The sequence below is a fragment of the Mycteria americana genome, chromosome 5 (assembly GCF_035582795.1).
Source record: "Mycteria americana isolate JAX WOST 10 ecotype Jacksonville Zoo and Gardens chromosome 5, USCA_MyAme_1.0, whole genome shotgun sequence".
Classification (NCBI taxonomy): domain Eukaryota; kingdom Metazoa; phylum Chordata; class Aves; order Ciconiiformes; family Ciconiidae; genus Mycteria; species Mycteria americana.
In genome coordinates this window covers 30,144,206-30,166,602 of record NC_134369.1, presented here as the reverse complement: position 1 = coordinate 30,166,602, position 22,397 = coordinate 30,144,206, and the positions used below count along the sequence as shown (strand labels likewise).

At 45.3% G+C, this 22,397-nt stretch overlaps 2 protein-coding genes across 9 annotated transcripts in view; both read right to left on the bottom strand.

The window, feature by feature from the left end:
- Positions 1 to 15,858, bottom strand: part of AMBRA1 (autophagy and beclin 1 regulator 1) — a 136,259-nt gene extending 120,401 nt beyond the window's left edge. The window contains exons 1-8 of one of the 5 annotated variants that reach the window (XM_075502679.1): positions 13,511 to 13,658; positions 5,139 to 5,394; positions 4,826 to 4,884; positions 3,905 to 4,088; positions 3,060 to 3,232; positions 2,222 to 2,288; positions 1,491 to 1,637; positions 178 to 332 (exon numbers count right to left, since the gene is read on the bottom strand). In XM_075502679.1, coding sequence (XP_075358794.1) covers positions 178 to 332; positions 1,491 to 1,637; positions 2,222 to 2,288; positions 3,060 to 3,232; positions 3,905 to 4,088; positions 4,826 to 4,884; positions 5,139 to 5,273 — 920 coding nt within the window. In that variant the 5' untranslated portion in view covers positions 5,274 to 5,394; positions 13,511 to 13,658. Of the gene's footprint in view, positions 1 to 177; positions 1,638 to 2,221; positions 2,289 to 3,059; positions 3,233 to 3,904; positions 4,089 to 4,825; positions 4,885 to 5,138; positions 5,395 to 5,967; positions 6,104 to 13,510; positions 13,661 to 15,712 lie in introns of those variants that run through there. The other 4 variants (XM_075502676.1, XM_075502675.1, XM_075502677.1 and 1 more) reach the window with 4 other exon arrangements.
- Positions 15,859 to 19,473: 3,615 nt separating this feature from the next.
- On the bottom strand, positions 19,474 to 22,369 carry HARBI1 (harbinger transposase derived 1). Of its 4 annotated transcripts, none has more exons than XM_075502682.1 (3): positions 22,262 to 22,369; positions 20,840 to 21,572; positions 19,474 to 20,262 (listed from the first exon to the last, which is right to left on the bottom strand). In XM_075502682.1, exons 2-3 carry the CDS (start codon positions 21,507 to 21,509, stop codon positions 19,886 to 19,888), a joined length of 1,047 nt encoding a protein of 348 aa, XP_075358797.1. In that variant the 5' UTR covers positions 21,510 to 21,572; positions 22,262 to 22,369; the 3' UTR covers positions 19,474 to 19,885. The 4 variants fall into 4 exon arrangements, with proteins under 4 accessions (XP_075358797.1, XP_075358798.1, XP_075358796.1 ...); XM_075502683.1 differs by lacking the exon at positions 22,262 to 22,369 and adding an exon at positions 22,066 to 22,250; XM_075502681.1 differs by lacking the exon at positions 22,262 to 22,369 and adding an exon at positions 21,782 to 22,059.
- Between the last annotated feature and the right edge of the window lie 28 nt (positions 22,370 to 22,397).

The following is a 22,397-nucleotide window of genomic DNA, read 5'->3' as shown; positions in this document are numbered from 1 at the left end:
TGCAGCATGACAATGGCAGCTATAAAAGACATCAATGCAACGTCTCTATTTTCATCTACATAAATAGCACATGACCACATGAGAAAACGTTTTTAACTCTGAAAATACTGAAAAACTCAGACTAGATGGGAAAGGTTTAAGAAAAAATAGAGGAGGAAGGCCAAGCATACATCTTACCTCCTGAGTGAATCCTCCTCTGAGCTTTCCTCAGGCATTTCCTGGTTTAAGGCCTCCTGTGATACATTCCCAGGTCTGCTTGAAGCCGACTGGCTGTAAACTCTTTCCCAGTGCCCCGTCTCCTGGTTAAAGACCACTCCCACGGTCCTCTCCTCCTGCGGGGTGGAAGAGCTGCCCAGCTGCAGCCTGCTAGAGGCAGGAGCTCTGCCCTCGGTTCTCTCTGCAGGCTGCACCTGGCTGGTATTTGGAGGCACACCCTCAAACGTGCTTTGGACCTGCCCTGGTGTGTAGCTAGGCGTGCTTCTTTCCCAGCGCAGCGTGTCATTGTTAAAGGTCAGCAGGTTATGACAAGCGCGACAGCGGTTCAGGTGACCCCGGGACAAATTGGAATTGTTTTCACTGCTGTGTGGAGTCTGCTGATGGGAGGGACCCGGCCGATCAGGCTCAATGTTGTTGTTGAGCATTTCTTGAGCCTGTTGCGACTGGCTGGGCTCCCCACCAATCCCCTGATCTAACTCCTGAAGCCGGTCATATTCCAGGAAGAATCGCCTCAAATCACACTGGAGCTCATTACGGATGCTGGCCGGATTGCTTGGGCCAGCGCTACTACCACTGTCCGCCTCAGCCCCTGGGGCCAGAAAGCCCCTCCCTTCTGTTGCAGAGGTATAGACTGATGCCTGGGAACCTCCCTCCTGCTGCCTCAGCACCGACAGCAAGCTCACGGAGGAGGCACTGGTCCTAGGGGGAGGCATGGCTTCCAGCTCTGACCGAGAGCTCATGTTCAAAACTGTCCTGGACCAGTCAGACCCGCCTAAGCCTGAAGCCATCTCTCTCGCAGACTGTTGGTACCGGGACTGGTGGCCTGCTAAGGGCCCGCTGAGGGACCGCCGCGTGGGGCCCAGGCTAAGGTTGCGCAGGGTGTTGCCAGCAGTGCTGCTCTGAACTGTGCTGAAAGCAGAGGGCCTGTTAAGTATCCCCTGCTCCTCCTGCGCTACGGATGCCTGCTCTGGGGGTTGGTAAGGCTCTGTCTGCACAGAGGAGAAGGAAGTGCCAGTGGCCCCAGAAGACGTGGAAGGTGCGTTTTCCTGGTGTGGGAAGAGAGAAGAAGGAAGTCTTGCACTAGAGCATCGGCTGCAAAGGCACAACATCCCCAGGTGCTGGCAGCACTCTGCTGTGGGATAGCTGACACGCTCCCGGAGCCTGTTATAGACAGATGCCCTTGTGTTCTCACTGGCTGGAGGCGGAGGTGGTGGTGGTGGCGGTGGTGGAGGGGATGGGGTAGCAGAGTCTTGAACACTGTTTTGCTCTCCCACCTGTATGCCAGAGGAGCGGGAGGACAACATATGCAGGAAGTTGTGCAGGAGGGGTGTGCGCCTCACAGGCTGAGAAGGAAGGATAGCACGCTGGCGATAATGTGGCAACTCTGTGCTGTCCACGGAGATTTCCACTTCCTCATCACTCTGCAGAAGGAAGCAATCAAAGTTCAGTCACCTCACAGCAAAATCCTGTATCTCCAGATAAACAGCAGAAAGCCAGCTACCATCCCAGACAGATGAAAGGATGCAATAAGTCCCTTCCTAGAGGCCTTGACTTGCAGGAAACCAGCTGACTCTATTTCAAAGTTCATTTTATGAATCCAGACAACCTCTTCCTACAGCCCAGTGAGCTTTGACAATACACTGTTCATACCAACAGAAGCATCAGTATCTGAGGGTCAGCGGCCGTGGGAGCATTGTTAATACCTCGTGTAGATTCAAATCCAGCAGAATGTCCCAACAGAACTGAAAGAGCAAGGCCTTTGGGACATCTGTCCCACCACCAATGAGACAGTGAGAGCAAAGCAAACACACTTTGGAGAGCTCTTTAATAGCCCTGCACATAACACAAGAACATTCATGTGACTAATTAAGGCGAGACAGAACTCGGCTGAGAAGGACTTCAGGTTTTCAGAAAAGCACAAGGCTGCTTAGGAACAGACTAGGGTTAATGTATGTAGAGCATCTTGTAATTAGTCAGTCAATACAGGTACTGACATTCCCCTTACCTGCTGGTTAGAAGGGTTAACAATAGCTGTGAGCAAGTAATGTCCCAAGGGATCAAACCGTACCAGCCTAAAACAAAAGCAGAGCCAGAGTATCAATCATCAGTTCACATTCCACATTGACACAGGAAGCTGGACACAGCAGGGAGAAAATCCCATGTGAAATATTTGCAATGAGAACATTGCTACATTACCATCATCTTCTTCTGAAGGACGTCAAGAAGTTTAAGCGTTAAGAAAACATACTTATCTAGCTGAAGACTGTAGCTATATTATAGTGCACAGCAACACTATATAGAAGTTAAAAGCTGGAAGCACGTACTGCTGTATCAGTTGAAATAGCCAGGAAATTTTAACATGTACATATATAATACAAATTGGAATTTGGTACAAAGGGAGAGATTAACTTCCCTCAAATGTTACAACATTGTCTTATTTTAAATTGCTCAAAAGAAGACATCAACTTTCCAGCAACACAGTTTCCTCTATAACTGCACCAAAGTAATAGCTCAGCACTCTCTTCCAGCAACTTCTGGGTTCCCTCATCCTTATGGCTGACAAGTTTCATTACTAAGCTTACAAATGAATCTGAAGTAGATCCTGAGCATTCATTGGGCACACGTCAGATTACAAATACGAACAACCAAGCTGATCTATTATTTCCGATTGCTTTTTTTCCTGTGCACAGAACTGTTTTTCTACCAGGTCAAGGGGTTGGTAGAGGGTCAAGGAGCTGCAAGCAATGCAGAGGGTGCAGCATCCCAGAGGAACCCCCCACATTCCCCAAATCTGACCATTTTTCATTTACAAGTGTTCTCCTCCCCCAGAAGCAAGAACTCACCTGACCCGTTCCATTTCGCTGGCTGTTTTCACCACCGCAAAAGGCTCCCGACGACTCCAGTCCCAGAAATGTATCTCATTGGCTGTCGCAATCAGCAAGAGCTGAGCCGTAGGATGAAAAGCAAGCGACGCAATGGCATTGTTGCTATCTGTGAACCAGCTCTCACTTCCACCCTGAGTGAGGAGTCAAGAATCACAAGCAGTTTATCACAAAGTTTGAGATCATTAGGTTTCCATGTATGTGCCATCTCTCCAAGACTCTGACTAGAGCATGGAAGCGACATGCTTTCTTAGCGACAACAGTTGCTCTTATACAAGGTCACGTGTCACGTCTAAAACATAACACTATTTGCAACAATGACCACAGATGTGTTTTTGTAGGTAAGTGTGTCTCAAGCAGCCTGTAAAAATGCTGCATTTCAAAAGAGACCAGGTAAGTATACGTGTTTTGTCTCTGTGCCAATCACCAGTCTAGGTAAAACTGGCAGAGCAGCAGCTTCTCTAATGAAGAGTTCAGATACGCTCAGTGGAATGAAAACTGGCACGTCTTTCACATAAGCTAAACAGGCACCTTGCACAAAGTTCTCCAGCATTATCTGTACAACTCTAATCAAATAAACAGGCACAGGTAAGGAGCATGACCTACCTGGGAGGATTGAATGAAGAATGTCACCTCCTCTCTAGACAGAAGAGGATGGCTACGATCTGTTCTATGCTTTTAGAGACAGGTCACGTCAAAGCTTTCAAACAGCTCTCTTACCAAGCAACATTTGGGAAACAAACTCAGACAAAAAAAGTCACCACCCACCAAATACCAAAGGCATATATGTTTCAGGAAAGACTTACGTGTAAATCCCAAATTCTAACCTCCCCATCTAGGCATCCTGAAGCAATGAGGCCTGGGATGGTGGGATGGAAGGTGACACACCAGGGAGTGCGGCGATGTCCAACCAAGGAATGAACACACTTGCCCGTTTTCACCTCTGTGATGTAGATGTTGTGGTTGACATGTGTAGAAGCCATTAGGGTCCTGGGAATGCAGAAGGTAGGACAAACATTAGCAGGAGAAGAGTACAGCAAAACCAGACCATGGTTAGCTTCATCTCAACAGGGTCTGTTCACACCTAACCCAGCAGCTCTCCCACACAGAGCTCAAAGAGTAAGAGGCTACCATTTCACCAATGGCCACAAAGCTTCCTGTAGCCAGATTTCAGGATCCATGCAAACATGAGTTCATCTGATCTGCAAGCACAAACTTGACCTTGAAAGTCAGAGTGAACATGCAGCTCAGAAGGAACTCCTGAGTGACAGTTTGGGGCAAATAAATATTCCCAATTCTCCACACCATCTCAACCACTGTCAAATCAAGTGACACTAAGAGAGATCCCACCTCCATTTCTGCTTCCAACACACGCATCATTCTGCTCTGTTCTTTAGTCCTAGATATCCCAGTGGGTGTGCCACATCACTTGGCGTGTTGTGCTAAAACACCCTTTACTCCCTCAAGTTTCTTATGAAATCTCACGGTGGCTGCACAGATCCTTTTTTCTTTAGAGCTATGCATCGCTTGGGTACCTCAGAAATTAAACACCAACTATGCTCGAAGCTGTGAGATTAGGAAGGTGCGCACGTTCCATCCATGCATGTCAGGAACCAGAAGTTTCACTCAGCTATTCAGGACTGGACAAGTCAACGAGAACAAGCCTCCATCACTTTTGTGAGTGTAAGGAGACTGCTGAAACAGGGAACGAACTAGGAGTTAATTACCTGTCTGGACTAAACGCCAGCAAGAAGGTGGAGCGTGGACTGTCTGGTAACTCAACTTTCTGAAAAAGCCAACAAAGCAGGAAGTGTTGCAAGTGTCATATGATCATACTTTAACTGTAAGCCACACAGACAACAAGGGGAACCCGCTGCAGGAACATATCTAGTATCACATCACTGCAGGAACTGAACAGAGCCAGACAGCATATCAAGTGTAACACATCAAATGTACAATCACAAGACAATGTATTTCAAATCCCTGCCTCCCTTCCCCCACTCCAAGATCAAGCTATGCACCTCTATCCTACAACCTTACCTTGCCCTCCCATTTCATCCATCGAGTTTTATCCTCCACCAACTCCTGCAGGAGCCGCTGAGCACCCAGGGCTTGGGTACCCCGTTCCCTACCCCACAGGATGCGGACAGCATTCTTCTCCGGTACAACCTTCATGGCTCTCAGCAGCCAACGTTACACCAACTACTGGGAGGAGACACCAGCAGGTTCCAGATGACAACCACCACCAAGCTACAAATAGGCTATCCACATTTCAGTTGTTTATCTTCATGGAAACCTAGAAAGAGAAGAGAATGATAAGGAAGGCAGCTTTTACCTTGATCACCTAGATGAATTAAGAGCTTTAAATCCCAAAAGATTAGATTTAACAGAAAAATCTATCCTCTCCTGCAGCCTTTGCTACCTTCTTCCATTATTGAGGCCCAATTGTGACATTTCTGCAGCCAAAGATTACTCTGAAAGGTTTTTGAAAGCATCCAGCCCTTTCCTTGTACACATGCCCTAGGCATACCACGCCCAAAGAGAATAAAAAATTGGCCTTGAAACTCTTTCCCTTCCCTCTGTCTCTTGCTGTATATAATAAAGAAAAAAAGATTTATGAAGAGACAGCCTTTACACCTTGAAGATTTAGGTCCTATCTGGGAAGGGTGACGGATAGCTAGAGGAAGAGTGTTAAAAAATTGACAATATGACAGAGCAGTCTTGGGGGAATTATTCAAATTTCAGTAATAGTAATTATTATCACTGCAAAGGTCGGACAATCGATAGACCTCAAGTCCAAATTACTTCCAACTCCATCACAATAGCTTACAATGTATGAAAACCACCGTGTATCAGACCAAAACCTTACGTTGTAGTGACATCTTGGCCAACTCCATCAAGATGATTCATTTTGCCTGTCTGCACATCATCTTTCCATCCACATTGTTCTTAGAACAACAGTTCACCCAAGTGATGCACAGTGGCAAAGATTAATGCTTTTAGTATGCTTTGAGCTGCTATGGAAAGCATTAATACTCGTTTTCTAGAAAAAAAAAAAATTCTTTGAAAGAACTAAATATAGCGACTCTAATAGCAACCAAGTTACATAGCTTTTGAATGGTCTCATACATCGGAGATTGCCACCAAAAGCTCTCCAGAAACATTAAGTTTCTTAGAATACATAAACCAAGAAACACTGCTGCAATGCTATTACCTTTTGATCCCAGCAGAGCGCGCATACTACTCTGTCATCTCTTTAGAACGTAAAGATCTAAAGATAAATCCTCCTCAGTTCATGTTACACTGAACAAAACCATCAATATTCAATAGAGAAGGAAGTGGCAACTTAAAAAAGCAAAAAACACACATACAGGGAAAAAAGGTTCATGTACACAAGAAGAGATGAATTGTTACATGACAGAACTCAGAACGGTCATTAGCAAACCTTTCTTTCCTGCCACTGTCCCTAAAAAAAAAAAAAAAAAAAAAAAATCTCCTGAACAGATGATTTAAGACAGCTGCTGCTTACAGGGAGGAGCTGTCTAAAGAGATAAGCCAGGAAAATGAGTTCTAATAAAGCAGACCAGTTTTCATTTGTAAAAGTACAATAAAGGGTACTGAAGTGATGAACAAGTAAAGGCATCCATCTTCCTAGAAAAGAAATTCATCACAAAGAAATTCAAGCTAGCTGGAAATTCCCTGATGCTTAATGTGAACAGCATGAGGATAATCAATTTTAGAGAAGCTGAACTCTGCAGTGTAAAATAAGCCTTCTTTTAAGAATCTATGAAAGTCAGCCAAACATTAGGTAGGAATTATTTTACAAAATAAAAGCCTTACTGGAAAGCAACACAAAAACTAAAGATGTCATGCTGCAAGTGGATTCTTAAAAGCAACTGTACAGATTAAAAAAGCCCAGACCCCAAAAAGCCAGAAGGATAACTGGAGTACATACAGCCAAAAGTACAGTATAATACAGGAATCACTAAACCAAAAATCTTTTTTCACTAATTGCTAATAAATCCTCATCTGGATTCTGCAAACAGCACCGGTCACCCATGTTCAGAAATGACTGGATTCAGGTGGTAAGCAACGTGGAGAGGAAGGACAGCTCACAACAATACAGGCAATAAAAAGCCTATTTTACAGGAGGAAACTGTAAGTCTAGTTTTGTCTAGTAAAATTAAGAAAACAGTAGCTGAATGTTCTATATGGTTGCATTCAAGGAGTAAGGACTACAACAACCCAAGAATAAACATATAAACCGGACACAAATGGAAGACCAGACTTGCAGCTGGAGTAAGCTGGAAGTTTGAAGAGATCTCAAACATTAAGCTTTGGAATAGCCTTTTGATAGCTGTAAAGGATAAACAACCTAAACTTAAGAGATCCTGATAACTTACAAGCAGGATAACCCAATTACTCATGAGAAAGAACAAGCTCTGACAACTTGGGAACATTTCAGTCCTATCAGAAGGACTAATGATCCCTGAAGTACAATAGCAACAAGGAAATCAAGAGGTTTAACAAACATCTTTATGTTTATTTATGCCACAGGCAAGTTTACATATTGTAAAATAAACAAACAGGTAACACCTACAACTGCAGTTACTGAACCTCTTGTATTCACCTTATTGAAAGACCAAGTCATCTTCACTATATAAAATCAAGTACCTACCCTAAGACAGTTTATCTAAATCTTTGCAGATGTGTACTAATTTCTTGAACTAATTCGGCTACAACACACACTTCATATGTGAGTCTCCTGAGCGTGTCTGAACTTGATGTTTTTCCCTCAGGGACTGTCCCTTGTTTTTTCAGCTTCTTCTGACTCACCTCTTTATCCCATTTGAAAAGAAAACAAAAGAAACTCAGGGCTCGAATGCCTACATAGTACCCTGCTAACCTGCTCAACATTTTTAAAAGCTGGGATCTCTTCAGAAACCACTGAATGCATCCTTCTTGAATGGGGGTGGCACTCCAGTGTTACCCCGGATCCCTTTGGGGGCCAAGCTTTATCCATGCATCACAAGGGGAAAGTTTACTCCTTTATCTGAACTAACCTGAATACAGTAACTGCTCTCCACTAGCTGGTGACACATTCAGCAACACTTCAGACTGGCAAAGAAAATTAGAGCCTTCAAATGGAGAAATAGATGCAGTGTAGACATGGGCATTACCTTCACTCACTTTAGCAGGAAGCCTTTAACCTTACTATTGGATCATATGTTCAGTTTTGGTTGGGTGGGTTTTTTTGGTTGGGAGTTTTTTTAAAGGAACTGGTTCCTTCTCTAATCTAGTAAATATACCCACCAACTCCAAACATTTTCCTCAAATACAAGAAGCCAAATAATGACAGCATATTATTAAATACCATTAGCAGATAAACCATGGAAGTACCAACCATATTTATAGCTACTCAGTAGCCACCTAACAAAGTTTAAATGAAACACAGTGGGTTTGAAAATACTTCTTGGGCCTCAGCATAAAGAAAACCCGCAGCTCACTGGATCAAACCTGTCCAGGCATGTGGTAGACTGATTTAGTAACAGCTTCTATTACAAATACCCATGTTATCACAATTGATAAACAGCTGACCACCAAAACAAGGAACTGCTCAGGGATTGGTATTTTTCCATTTTCTTCTTGTTGTTGGGGGTTTTTTTTGTTTGTTTGGTTTTTTTAATCAGAATGACCAAAAGAGGAGTCCAACAACTGGAAGATTAGCTGATGCCCTGGATGTGGTCCAGGGCACCACAGAAATTCTGAAAGTGGAGAGTCAGAAATTTTTCTATAATTGGCAGCTTTGTTTCCTTAACAGTTGTCTCCCTTCAGGGCATTTCAGGACAGTATGCTGGGCTGTTTACAGTTTTGGAAAGAGCATTATGCAGCCCAGCCCCAAGCCTTTCACTTGCTCTGCGCCAGCTGTCCTTGAAGAAGCCTTAAGAATTCCCAGCCTCAGAGCAATACAAGCTCACTTGTAATTGTTACTTTTACAGATGCTGAACCTCTAGAAAACCAAAGCAAAGCAGCAAATTGGTAATACTTCATAGTGGTACAGGACCCCATGAAAACACTGACAAAAAGGTAGCGAGAGAAGAGGAATAAAAAGAAGGCCATTCAAATCGCCATGTAGAAAAGATGTCAAGATATTTTATGCATTATGCAGTGGTTTACCATTTCAATTAGAAGCTTTAGCACTTTACAGAGATGATGGTCCTATCTCTTAACATGGCCCCTGCCACCCCAGCATCTTTGGCGTTATTAATTTCATTTAGATTCTGGTACCACTGTTCTGGGAGCACAGCTGGCTTTGATGCAAAGAATATCAGAGTACTACCTCATGTTATTCAATTCTCCATTGGGGGATAAAAGAAGTTGTTTCATGCAGCCTTCAGCTCTCAGACTACAAATCTATTACCCCTCCAAAGGACTTCTTGGTTGCGTGCTGAGTCCAACACTAAAAGCCTTTCCTGATGTGTGCATACAGAAATAGTGTGAACAGCTCTACCGGTGTTTAAAAAGAAAAGAAAAAAAAGCTGCAATCAGTAAACGTTATTTATAATGGGAGTTCTATCCAAAAGATACAAACGTCCACATAATTTCAGACAATTTTGCTGCCCAAAGAGGTCTCAAGTGACTAATGAAGAAAGAGGCAACATTAAGTGAAATATAAAAGCTGTCTCTGGCTTTGCAATCTGGGATCCACAGAGATAATGCATGTATAAGCTTCCCTAGAAAAGACCAGAGAGGAGAAAAGCATGTGCTGGTAGTGTCTGTCTCTAAGTCCCTTTGTCAAGTTTTAAGACCTCCAGAATACCTTGACTGTGAAATTGATATGATCCACATAGGTTATGGGTCAGTGTAAGCTGTATAATTTGTATTAAAAGAACACAGATGGGAAAGAAAAAAACCCACCACAACAAAACAAAACAAAACCAAAACTATTGTGAACAATGAGGTATGTCACTGACCTGCAAAAACACAAGCAAACTTGTCTCTAGAAAAGAAGAGAAGCAGCTTATTAGTAGTCTGAACTATCCCAGCTCTGGCCATGGGCCTACTTATCTTGTAAGCCAGTAACTTCTGTTTTCAAAATGTCTGTCCTTAAGCAAAGTGTCCAGCGTTAACAATAAAGCATGCCATTTCATTTATTCCAAATTAAACTGCAGCATCTCAGGCTTTGAATATCAGCAAGATATTAAAGAGTTCAAGAGTATTTTTATTGTATTTAGTAAATTTCAGTAATTTAATAAGTATTAGTAATAATTTAGCATTCCCACCATTGTACACGTGGGTGGCTTCTCCAAGAACAATCACAAGATCATCAGACAGGCACGAAAACAGTGTATGCAGCGGTACAGCCCAAATGCTTTATCTTCACTGCCAGTGATCCTCATGTAGGCTGTACTCACAAGACATGCTATTTCCTCAAAGTATTTTCTACCACAAATCAGTTTCCCTTCTATTTTACACAGTCTAATTTTGAGGCAAACTGCTTTATCAAGACCCCTATGTCTTTCAGAAGCTCAAAAGACCAAAGAAGAAAACATTGTGCATACCGAGACAGTCGGAGATCATCTTGCCAATGACTACAGACTACACAGCCCCTCCTTCTTTTACAGGAGCTTCATTGAGAAAGCAGTAAAACCTGGTTCTGAGACCCACAGACAGGAGATCTCCAAGAATGAACCAGATGCCTAAAACATCATTTGGAATATATGTGAGCAATCACACAGCTCCAGGGACTTTCTAGTTCCCTTCCTTGTCTACACTCCAAGTCGTCAATCCCCCTCTGCAATACAGAGATTATGATGCCAACATCTTCCTAAATTGCACAAAACAATACCATGTAAGAAGCCCCAGAAACGCTATCCCAGACAGAAGACCTGAATTCTACTAGCAGTTTTATTAAAAATATTGATTCAACTCATACCAAGTGCCCTGCCATTCCTACTAACCCTTTTCATGTCTCCACCTGAAAGGCTGAGCAAAACAAAAAAGTTTGTGCAAAACCAAAACAAAAAAGCTGATTTGCCCTCTTTGCACTGCATCAACTCAGCTAAACAAACAAGACAACTCCAAGAGTCCTAGTTTGGTAAGTAATCAAACTATGTAGCACTGGAATTTGAACAATGCTGTAACAACAACAAAAATTGGTTAAAAAAGGGTGACATGACTCATATCCAGAATAGTTCCACAGATCAAAACTTAAGACAAATGTTGGAGGAACGGGACTATGTTCAGTATTAAGTGACAGGGCCACATAAATTTCTCACAATGTACCTGATCAGCTATATATTTAAATTTCCCTCAAACAATATGATTTGTCTTCCTTTAACTCCATTTGTGGTATTTCCATATCAGCTTTATGACTGTTCTCTGAGGTTCTAGCTCTTCTTGGGTTAAAACCAAAAAAAAACCCCAGGAAACATTTTGCACAAAGACAACTTCAAGTTATCTTGCAGCAATATCTAAATGAACAGAAAATTGGAAATAAAGTTACATTGCACTGGAATCTTTAAACAAGGCTAACCCACAAACAAAAACAGTCCACAGAGGTATAACAAACAATTATCTTAAGCATGATTAATCAAAACAATGGAAAAAGCAAAACTAGAATCCATTCTTTCACTCTGTTTCTACTTCTATGTCTTTGATTATGCTTCTAAAAAACCAAAAGCAGTTTAATTTAAGACACTAGAATCATGCAGATTCCTGACACTAGAGCACAGCATCTTCAACGAAGTGCCCCTAAATATGAAAAAAAAACCCCAACCAAAAACTAAAAAAAAGCCTTAGGAGAAGAGAAAGTAAGTTTATGATACAACTATGCAACAGTCCAAAACTAATACCATGAAGGCACTTCCATTATATGGCCCTGGTTTTAGTTTTCAAAGTTTTTAAGATATTCCCCAAAGTATTATTCTGTAAGCTGAAGTTTTCCCTTGATCAAGGCTAGAGAGATTTGGAAAGTAATTTCAAAGTACATCATCTACAGATGCACTAGATACACTGCTCTAAATTGTATCCACAGCTCTAAGCATTTCCACATAAATCAGAACAAGATTCCTAAAGAAAAATAACTTGTATTAGTGCTTCATGATTAAAAAATTTAATGCCATGTTTTAAACTGAAACTATAAACAGCTCAGGAAATTCAATTACATTACAAAGATGTCAACAGTACATCGTCATTTCAAGATCCTATATGACTGCAACAAGGAGCTGATTGCCATTAGAATCTTAATTTGTCTTCCCGGTCTGGATTAAATGACCTATAATACTCCTAAGAGAACTTTTCAGTCAAAAGAAGTACATTAAATTGCTAGTTATTTACAGCAAAGTTGTGAGAAAGTGGAAGAGAAACTCGCAGATACCAACTCCTAAAGGTCAGAAAATGAATGGTAAATATAAGAAGGGAAGTAATAAAAATAAAAGTGATCAGCTGTGTCTGGAGTCTGACAGTTTCATTTACCAATGAGAATATGGAGCACTTTCATGACTATTACTACCATTTCCACATAAACTTAATGAATTCTTGAGAAGATTGATATTAGTTCCAATCCAGAAGATAGGAAGAGAATAAATATAATTTCACAAAGCTGTAAGATAAGTAAAACAGCAGAATTGAGATCCAGGAGATTAAGAGTTGGTTTCTCCAACTGCATACTCAGATCATGGCATCTTTTGCTAAGTACTGTACACAGCAGGAAATGAAGGACAGAGAGAAAAGACAGAACTAGAGCAATATATATAGAGAAAAATAGAGCGACATAGACTTCAGGTTAACTCCTTAAGAGAATTGTTCTCATTTAGATAGGAAAGTAAAGGAATTTTCAATTCAAAATCCCAGTGTTTACATGAAAAGTCACATCAAGGTTCCTCAACCTCAAGAGCCACAGCCAAGTGCCCCCTAGTGACATCAACACTCAAGAGAAATTTGGGAGCACCAACATTACAGAGTAGCAGAAGCAGCATCGGGTATCCACAAGACGAAGACAAAGTATTTTATGCGCTCAAGGCTGCACTTAAGGCACGTGCACCTTATCCAAGTAATAAAGAAAAAGCAACTGGAAGTGAGAACATATTTTTAAAAACACAGTTCATACAACTTCCTGCTCACATGGAAATAATCAAATAAGGTAACAAGCCAAAAAGCAAAAACGATCTACACAGAAGCTGAAGTCTTCATGCACAGATGTATCAGAACTAAAGAAGAGGTGGGAGACAAAGAAGATTTAGACTCTGAACAAAGAAACACAGCCAGTTCTTGACATCCTTTCCCTTCTTGGCCTTGGACTGACACTGTGGGAGAAATATAAAGGGAGGGGGGAAAGTGTCCGAAACACGGGTCACAGACTCCTCTCAGCAATTCTACACGGCTCAAGGTGAAGAATTAGTGCTACATACCAGGAAGAGGGCAGCAGGAATCACTCTGCCAGGACAGCCCAAAAGACCTCCCTGAGAACATTCAAAGCGGAGCTGTGCAAGCACACAGATTAAGACGACTCTCTCCATGCTCACACCTGGCACCTCATGGTCCTGCGTGCCTTCAACAAGCAGTTTACAAAAACTGGAGACAACAAACAGTTACTAGACAACAATCCTAGTCAGACTTCTTAACAACCAACGTTAAATCCCAAGAAGCAGACAAGTAGGTTTCCTCTTGTTTTAAGCAAACCAATCAATGGGTCTTTCATTAATTTTCCATTAAAATATTTCTAATATTAATCCTCTTCCACTGCACATCACGTCATTATTCACTTTGGAAAACCACAATTCTTTTGTCCTCACCTCATTAATATTTTGTCTCTATCACCCTCCTTGCTACGTTAGTGCAGGGCTACTAACACAAAACACACAAGGTAACTATTAACATGCACCATGCCCTTTATCAGGTCTCCAATAATACAAACTCAATAGGAAGAGAAAAAAAAAGTACCTTAATGATCTTAAAAGTACCTTATTTATATTAATAGTACTAATAAGTATTAACATCAACAATAACTTTGTAAGAGCCTTGAATTCAGTTAGTTTGCTAACCACGGCATAAAAGACACTAAAGTTACGTTCCAGAGGTTTCATAAAAAATTATGACACAAAAAAAGGAGTAAGTATTCAAATCCCTAACTTATGGCAAAGGGATACTGGCAGACAGTATTGTTGCTTGTCTTCTTTATAACTGCTTGTTACAGCTGCGTAAAAGTTAAAAGTCCTGCAGAGAAAACGGAAAAGTAGGAAACAACCAAGAATCCAGAGGGTCAGTTATGACTCAGAAAAGGGCAAAAGAAAGAAAACTAAGAAGAAGCTGTCAGCAAAGTAAACATTCTGCTTAAACTCCCCAGCAACTAAATCTGAAAAGGCAAGTCCAGATATTTGGATCCAAATATATTCTTCATTCCGGGTATCAGAAAAAATACAAAAGCTAAGGGACTGCTGCACTCATTAACATCCACGCTGCCACAAATCAACAGATGAGTACAAGACACTTATTTGTTACCGTCAAAACACAAATGGACCAACTTAAAAAAAAATATTTATCTACAGCAACACCGATTGTGGACCACAGAACTAGTAAGCAAGCTATACTGAAGAGTTATGAATGTTAGAAACTGCATTACAGCAGCCCTGCAGAAAACAAACAGGGATTTTAAATTTAGCAGAGAATTTCAGGTACTGTTGCCTCGTTCACCCAGAAGCCATTCAAATCTGCCTGGATCTAACCCCATACCACGTTCTGAAAACTGACCCAAAAACAGAATTCAACTGTCTGGTAATGGACTGGCAGTAAGTGTACATTACCAGCAGGTCATTCTTAGGTCCCATTTTAACATTCCCATTAGCAATTTGAAAGACGATGGGAGTGGCAAAGGCAAAGAAGCCAGATGACATTTGCAAAGGACACCAAACTGGGTGGAGCAGTAAACAAGGACAAATATAAACACGTTGGGTTTTTATATAAAAGATCTAAGAACATTTCACATGGCGGAGAAAATGGAGCAGCACCGAGCACTCTTCCTGAACATATTTATAGGGACTCTACATTCATACAGCTGATCTTCCTGAAGACTAGCTTGCACCTAGATAACAGCTATTCTTGAGTCAGTCTCTTCCAACAGAACAACAGTGTAAAAGTGTGTATTGGGAAAAATTATGTGTAACCATCTAAAACATCTCTTGAACATGAAATGCTGGTTTAGTACAGGAGCTGTGTTGCAAAAATTGCTTTCCACAGACAGTGGAAAGGACAGTACTGACACAATCAGAAATAATCTCAAAAAACTCAATGAACACTACAGAAACTTAGGTGTTGTCTGGAGGAATATTGCAGGTGAAAACAAAACCCTTTCTATAGCTAGTGAATTAACTGGGTATGCTCCCTCACAAGAAAAGAGGTAATCGAGTGTCATCATACTAGAGGCACACATTAACGCATTTTATGCAAAACTCTACTTATACAAGCAAGTGTTCTGCAACACACGATGAAAAACAGAAGGAGTGATAGAGAAGACAACACTTACTTCACGTTTTATTTGGCTAAGGCCGGAAAAAACAACAACAAAAATATTTATTATTTCAAAACAGCAGCCCCAAAACGCAGCCTGACCTTACCCAGACCGCGGGTGCGTGGAAGTCCCAGCCTGTTCCCTGGGAGCAGCAGGAGGGGAGGGGGCGATGGAGAGGGGAGCTCAAGGCACCCAAGCTCGGATTTAAAATTCCGGCTTTTAGCAGCGCTCAGGCGGGGCAGGCGCTGCGCGGGCGGGCGGCCGCGGGGCAGGGGCAGCTCCCCGGCACTCGGGAGCCGCTTTCCTCGGAGGCCTCCCCTCCCTCCCGGCCCCAGCCCCGGCCCCGGCCCCGCCGGCCGGCCAGCGGGAGGCAAGCGCCCCGGGTTTCGCCCTCCGCCGGCTGCGGCCGGCCCGGGGCAGCGCGGCCCGCGGGGCCCGCCGTCGCCGCGGCAGCCTCCCCGCTCCCCCCGCCGCAGGCCGCGGTCCCGGAGCTCCCAAACAAAGGCCCCGGCAGCGAGCCCCGGCCCCGCTCCGCTCGCCGCGGCCCGGCGGCCCCGCGCGGGCAGGTGCCCGCCACCCTCCGGGGCGCCGCCGCGGGGACGGCCGCGCCCGCCCGCCCGGGGAGCGGCGGCGGCGCGGCCCTGGCCTGGAGCCGGGCCGAGCGCGTAGGCCCGGAGCCTACCTGGTGCGGAAGGGCCGGGGCCGGGCGGGCGGAGCGGGAGCGGGGCCGGGGCCAGGGCCAGGGCCGGGGCCGGGCCCGGAAGGAGCGGCCCCCAGTGCTCGGTCGTCGCCGCCGCCGCTCCGAGCTCCGGCCAGGCGAGCCAGCCGAGCGCCGAGCCGGACCCGAAGAGCGGCGCCGAGAGCGGTACCAAGGCCCGAGCAGCCGAAGCTAGAACGCCGCCAGGCCGCGCCAGCCGAGCGAAGAGCTCTTCCACCGCGGCGCGGCGCTGCGCGCGGCCACCCGGGGGCGACGGAGGGCAGGCGAGACGAGTCGAGCCCAGAGGGCGGCGGGTGGCGCTGCCGGGCCGGCCTGGCCTGGTCGCCTCCCCGCGGCTGCGGGTGCCCGGGGCTCCCCGCCGGACAGGAGGGCTGCGGGTGGCGGCCGGGGCGAGCAGCCAGCGGGGCCGGGAGCCGCGCTGTGCCAGGCACCCGGTCAAGGGAAAAACTACGGTACCGGGCGGGCCCCGGCCTGCCCCCGTGAAGTCCGTCGCGGCTGTGCCGGGCTGCGGCTGGGCTTCGCACCGCGGGTGTTCGCTGTTACCCCGACATGGGGAGGCCTCTCGGGCAGGCAGCGCCCCGCTCCCTCTGTCGTGTAGGCTATTTTTCTTAAATCTCACCCTACAGCACGCTCCCCACGTCTCGTGTATCCCCCCCCTCCCCAAGACTGATACAGGGTGGAAAAAATGTAGTTAAAAACAGGCAAGAAAAGATAGATGGCATCAGAGTGAAACACGCTTAGAGAGAAACAGATAGGGGTATCAGATGAGATGTAACCACAAAGATTTTTTTCCTGAAACAGCAGAGTGTTACTCTTTATTGTTATATATTGATCTCCAACATCATGGATGGTGAAGACACAAAACATGTACGTAGCCCCTTTGGAAGAGGGGCACCCTGCAAGGAGAAGCCCTAGGGAGGCAATAGTAGAAGTTGCTGTATCTTCCTGCCTCATCTGTATTGAAGAAGCGACAGCCTCAGGAGGGACTTGGTTGTTGGAAGGAAAATCTAAGCAAGCCAGGGCACTTTGCACCAGTAAGCCAGCAAGGGGAAAGAAAAAAAAAAAAAAAGTCAAAAGGCTCAGACAGGTGAAGTTTAGGGCTTGAGGTTTGCTGTAATACACAGGATTGGAGGGAGCAAAGGCAGGCTGCAGCATAGCTAGACAGTCTTCAAGGAGGTATTTTAAAGGAACGCTGAAAAGGGCTGGTGATGGGATTTTACAAGGAATTTAGTCAAGTAGTGAAAACTGCAATACCTTGGACAGTCAGTCACTGTCATCCTCCAGCACACGACAGAGATTTATCAGACATCATACGGTCAGGGTAGACTCGACTTTTCAAAGCTCTGACAAATGCACAAATTTGTAAGTACTCCAGAATGCAGCTGGCGAGATGAGGTGAGAGTACAGAGGAAGGGGAAAGCAAAGAAGAAACATGTATCTCAAGCTGTCAGATTTAAATATTGTCTAAACCCAAGGGAGAAGAGACAAGTCTAGATGAATCTTTTTGAAGGAAGTTGGAGTACCTGCGGCAAACTCGTCTCTAGATGAGGAAGTTCCATTTCCTAAGTGAACTGAAGGGTACCGACATCTGACTCAAGGAAGAACAGTAGTTTTGTTGAGTGGATTGGTCTCCTCTGGTGCAGCCTGATGCAGGTTCTGCCCAAACTGAGAAGCAGCGAGATCAGTTTTGAAATTAAACTTTATCAAAGGTGACAGTGGCTGAAGGAAGACAAAACCCAGCAGCAAATGTATTCCGGGAGAAGCCTCCACTTTGAGTTTGCTCTGGTCTCGGCACACGCCGAGAAGAGCTATTCATAGGGTAAGTGGAGAAGCTCCAGCTCGTTATTACGTGACAGCATTTGTACCTACACATGTCCCAGTCTTACTTGACCTTAGCATCGCCCACACAGCTCATTCAGTGTCTGCCGGTGTTTAGGTCTAAAGATCAGTATTTTTAGCCTAGTCCATCAGATATGATTATGAGCCATCAGGCACCAACGGCAGCAACTCTTACCTTAAAAATGCCTTTTTTTTTTTTTTTTCAGAAAATAATGCTTGTCTGCTTCTTCCTAGGTAAGAGGAGCAGGGGGTTTGCCACAGTGAGCAATAGTAGTTCTTCTGTGATACTTCATGGGAAGATGTGTAAAGAAAACAGAATTAGATCTCAGATTGTTGTACATACTATGTTACTGTTCTCATCAAGGCTTATGAAAACATGCTGCTTATACATCATAAAGCATGCTTGGTTTTCTATAAGACAGTAAATGCTTACTGCCATTGCAAACCTGACAGAACTATATCTAATCCTGCATCTCCATCCTACACTTAGGAACGTGTCCCATACTTTCTTATTCTTCAAACATGGGGCGTGATCCAGGCTCATTTCCTCTAAAAAAAGCAGACAGACCTGCTGTGCCAGATGGTTGCACTGCCACTTTAAGTAGCTACATTTTTGCAGCATTCTGCATTCCCTCCCACTTTTGTTTCATTTACTGCCTAGTAAATAATAAAATCTAAGAAACAAAATTTTCTCAGATTGCTGTCAAGAGATCCTTGTAAACACTTGCATCTTTTGGAACGAGAACATTGCCAGAAAACTTTCCAGTCCTGTACCAGCAACAACCACGTGCATTAGTCATCTTTTTCCACTGAACAGGTAAATTGCCAGCAGTGGTAGAGCAGCCTTTCTGTACCTCAGTTTTCACCTAAACAGAGAACTTTCGCAATCAGTTCAATTTTTGTGACCCAGCCAGTCCTTGGCATTTCTTTTACAGCGGCCAACAAGATGAGTGGTCATTGACATTTTCTGTTGTGGCAGACATACCTAGCGAGAACTAGACTTACATTCACTTGCCCATTTCCCAATAGCTGTTAAGTAACTGAGAGAGTCAACCATAGCTTAACATCTTCTCCAGACTGGGAAAGAAGAAACGTTCAACCCTTCTTGACCTTCTAGGTACGTGCAAGCACTAGTGTGTAACCCAGCAAAAAGCCAGACTCCTCCCAGAACACAGCTGTCAGCTTTCAGAGGAATCGCTGGGTTCTGCGAGACATGCAAAACTGGGAAATGGTATTTAGCAAGACTTTATACCTGCAAACGAAAAGATAAATGTTTGCTTTGCTGCTCATGAATTCAGGGTAGACATGAGTCCACATGGAAGTTTAATTTGTGTGAAATACTGTTTAAAAATCAATCCTAAATGTTTTGGGTTACCAAGTGGCATAGAATTGTTGCTTTGTAAAACAGTGTGAGGCTTACAGATTTTTCATAATTATCAAAGACAATTTCCCAAGTTTCTCCACTGATCTCACATTAGTCCTTGTTCTCTAAATCAGATGAAAGGGGAGTCCATAAGCATCACAACAGTAAAAATTTAGCAATTAAATTGCATCTCTGGAGAGATTGAGAGAAGTTCAGAATACTGCCTGAAATGAAATTAATAAAATTTCTCCTTGTCTCACGTCTGCTTAGTCCTTACAAACTTAAAGAAGAGGAAGGGGCATATTTCCTATGTATATCTTCCCAGATGAACCGTTAGAAGCCTTCTCTCTGTCACAACATTAGCTAAAATGAGTAAGTAAAAGCTCCTGACGAATACGACAGGCTTCCGAGTCCATTGATTCCATTTGCTCATACTCTTCTTCAGGTTGTTCCATGTGTCCTGTAGCTGGTGAAGACCACACGTCCAGCCCGTGTTCCAGGGAGATGTTATGTAGCACACAGCAGGCCAGAATGATGTGGCTGGATTTCTCTGGAGAATACTGCAGGGTGCCTTTGGACCCATCCAGGCAGCGGAAACGCGACCGAATGGTTCTGAACGTCCGCTCAATGACATTGTGAGTGGCAGAATGTGCCATGTTGTAACGATATTCTGCAGGTGTCTCGGGGATATGCAGAGGGGTCATCAACCATGTTCGGAGAAAGAAGGAGCTGTCACCTGTTAGCAGTGAAAAGGAGGACAGGTTACATACCCACAGTTAATCAGATTGCAGCTCTTCACCCTCGGTTTTCTGGTACTGCAGATACAGAATAACTTATTTCTGTGGCTAAAACAGAAGGCATGAGAAAACACGTAACTCAGGTTTACAAATGTGACAAACAACAAAATAAAGACATTCTGTTTTACACAGGGAAATCCTGGAAGAACACGGGAGAGTTTTAAGAGAATTCATTTACTACATAATACACTGAAAGACAGGTGGACTAGGACCCTACACAGAATTAAAAATTGCATAATTCAGCTTAGAAAGGTGTGGGATACTGAAAACAAGGTCTTAACAGAGTGACTGTAAATTCATACATACAATAATCAGAGTGTATAAACCTCAGATTGGAAGTTACTATTCTAGACTTCTAAGAGAAGGATCATCCAAACTGAATCGAAAACCTCAAGGAATTTGCAGGAAAGCAATCAGCAATAAATGTTATCACTTGTGCCCAGAGGCTCTAGACTCAAAGAGGAGCCAACATACCATAGACTTTCCACAGAAAACAACAATGAAAAATTGACTTACCAAGTAGCCAGCCATCTTTATGTAGCTCAGTTTCAAATTGGCTTGTAAGGGCTGCCTGCTGTAACACCGTGCAGTCGGGCAGGCTGCCTGGCCAGTGCGTTTCAGCACTCAGGAGGACTCCTCTGGCATCACACACCATCAGGCAGTTCAGAGAATGGAGACCCTTTCGGTTCACATAGGAGAGGTCCTCAGCATTTGGTGCTTTGATTGCCACATGGGTGCAGTCAACCACCCCCAGCACTCCCGGCATGCCTGCCAGCCCATAGAAGTCATCCTTCAGGCTCTGAACGGTAGCTTCATCCTCAGGAAAGTGAATAAACTGTGCAGCTCTTTCCACCAATGCCTCGGTTACATTGGCAACGCAGCGGCTCATGGAGGCTTGACTAATGCCAATAGCATCCCCCATGCGAGTCTGGAAGGAGCCGGAGGTATAGAAACCCAGTGCAGCAAGTATCTGCATCTCTGGACTGATGGCCCTGGACCGCTGCGTAGGGCGAGAGAGACTGGCTCCCAGGAGATCCACCAGGTAGTAAATGAACTGTCGGGGAAAGCCATACGTGGATACTAGATACTCATCCGTGACATCCTCCAGCTTGAAGCGATCCAAAGTCCTGTGTCCACGGCCATAAAGCAAGAGGTCGCAGTCAAGAACTGCAATAGGTACGGCCATGGCTAATAGCCAGGGGGGTCCTCTGGGGCTCCTCTGTTACAGAGCTTTCCCTAGAGCCTTCACCTGCATAAACCAAAGGGGAAGGAGACTCAGGATGGTTTTTACCAGTCAGCCTTTCAGGCTCCGTTACCATTCAGGTTATGGAACAAATCCTTTTACTTCTTTGTACCGGCTTTTAAAAGCACGGGGGTCGAAGCAGGGGGCTCACTGCGGGGCTGACAACTCTCCAGCCCTGCCTGGCGGGAGGGGGCCTGGTGCCGACAGGAACTTACTTCCCGTGACGGGGAGGGGGCTGGTGCACCACAGCAGCCCGCTTCCCGGGCTTGGGAACCGTCCCCAGTCACCGCCGACCCGGCCACGTTCACGCCCGGAATGGCAGAGACACGAACCGCCGGTAGCCCCGTGTGCGTGTCCCGCCCCGCTGCCGTCGGGCGGGTGGAACAGGCCTGGCAGGCCCTGCCCTTGCCGGGCGGCCCTGCGCGCCGAGGGGCAGCGGAGCGACCCTGCCGGCAGCGCCCGGCTCCCCGCCCCCGCCCGGCGCCGACCCGGCCCTTACCGGCCTGCGGCCGCTTCCAGGCGGTCCCCCGCCCCCGAGGAGCCCGCGGCCGCCGCCGCGCTGCCCCGCCGGCCCAGCCCCCGTGGCTGGCGGCGCCGATACCGCCACGCCGCCGAGGCCTCCACGCTCGCCGCGGCAGATTCGCCACAGCAAGAGGCTCCCGGCAGCAGCGGCGGCAGGGGCTGCCCCTCTTTACCTCGGCCGCGGCTCCCTCCCCTGCCGGCCCCCCGGCCCGGGGCGGCTCGGGTAGGCGGGGAGCGGCGGGGGCGGCTCCGTGTGGAAAGTGCCGCCGCGGACTCCCAGGCACCTCCCTCCCTCTCTACCTCCCTCCC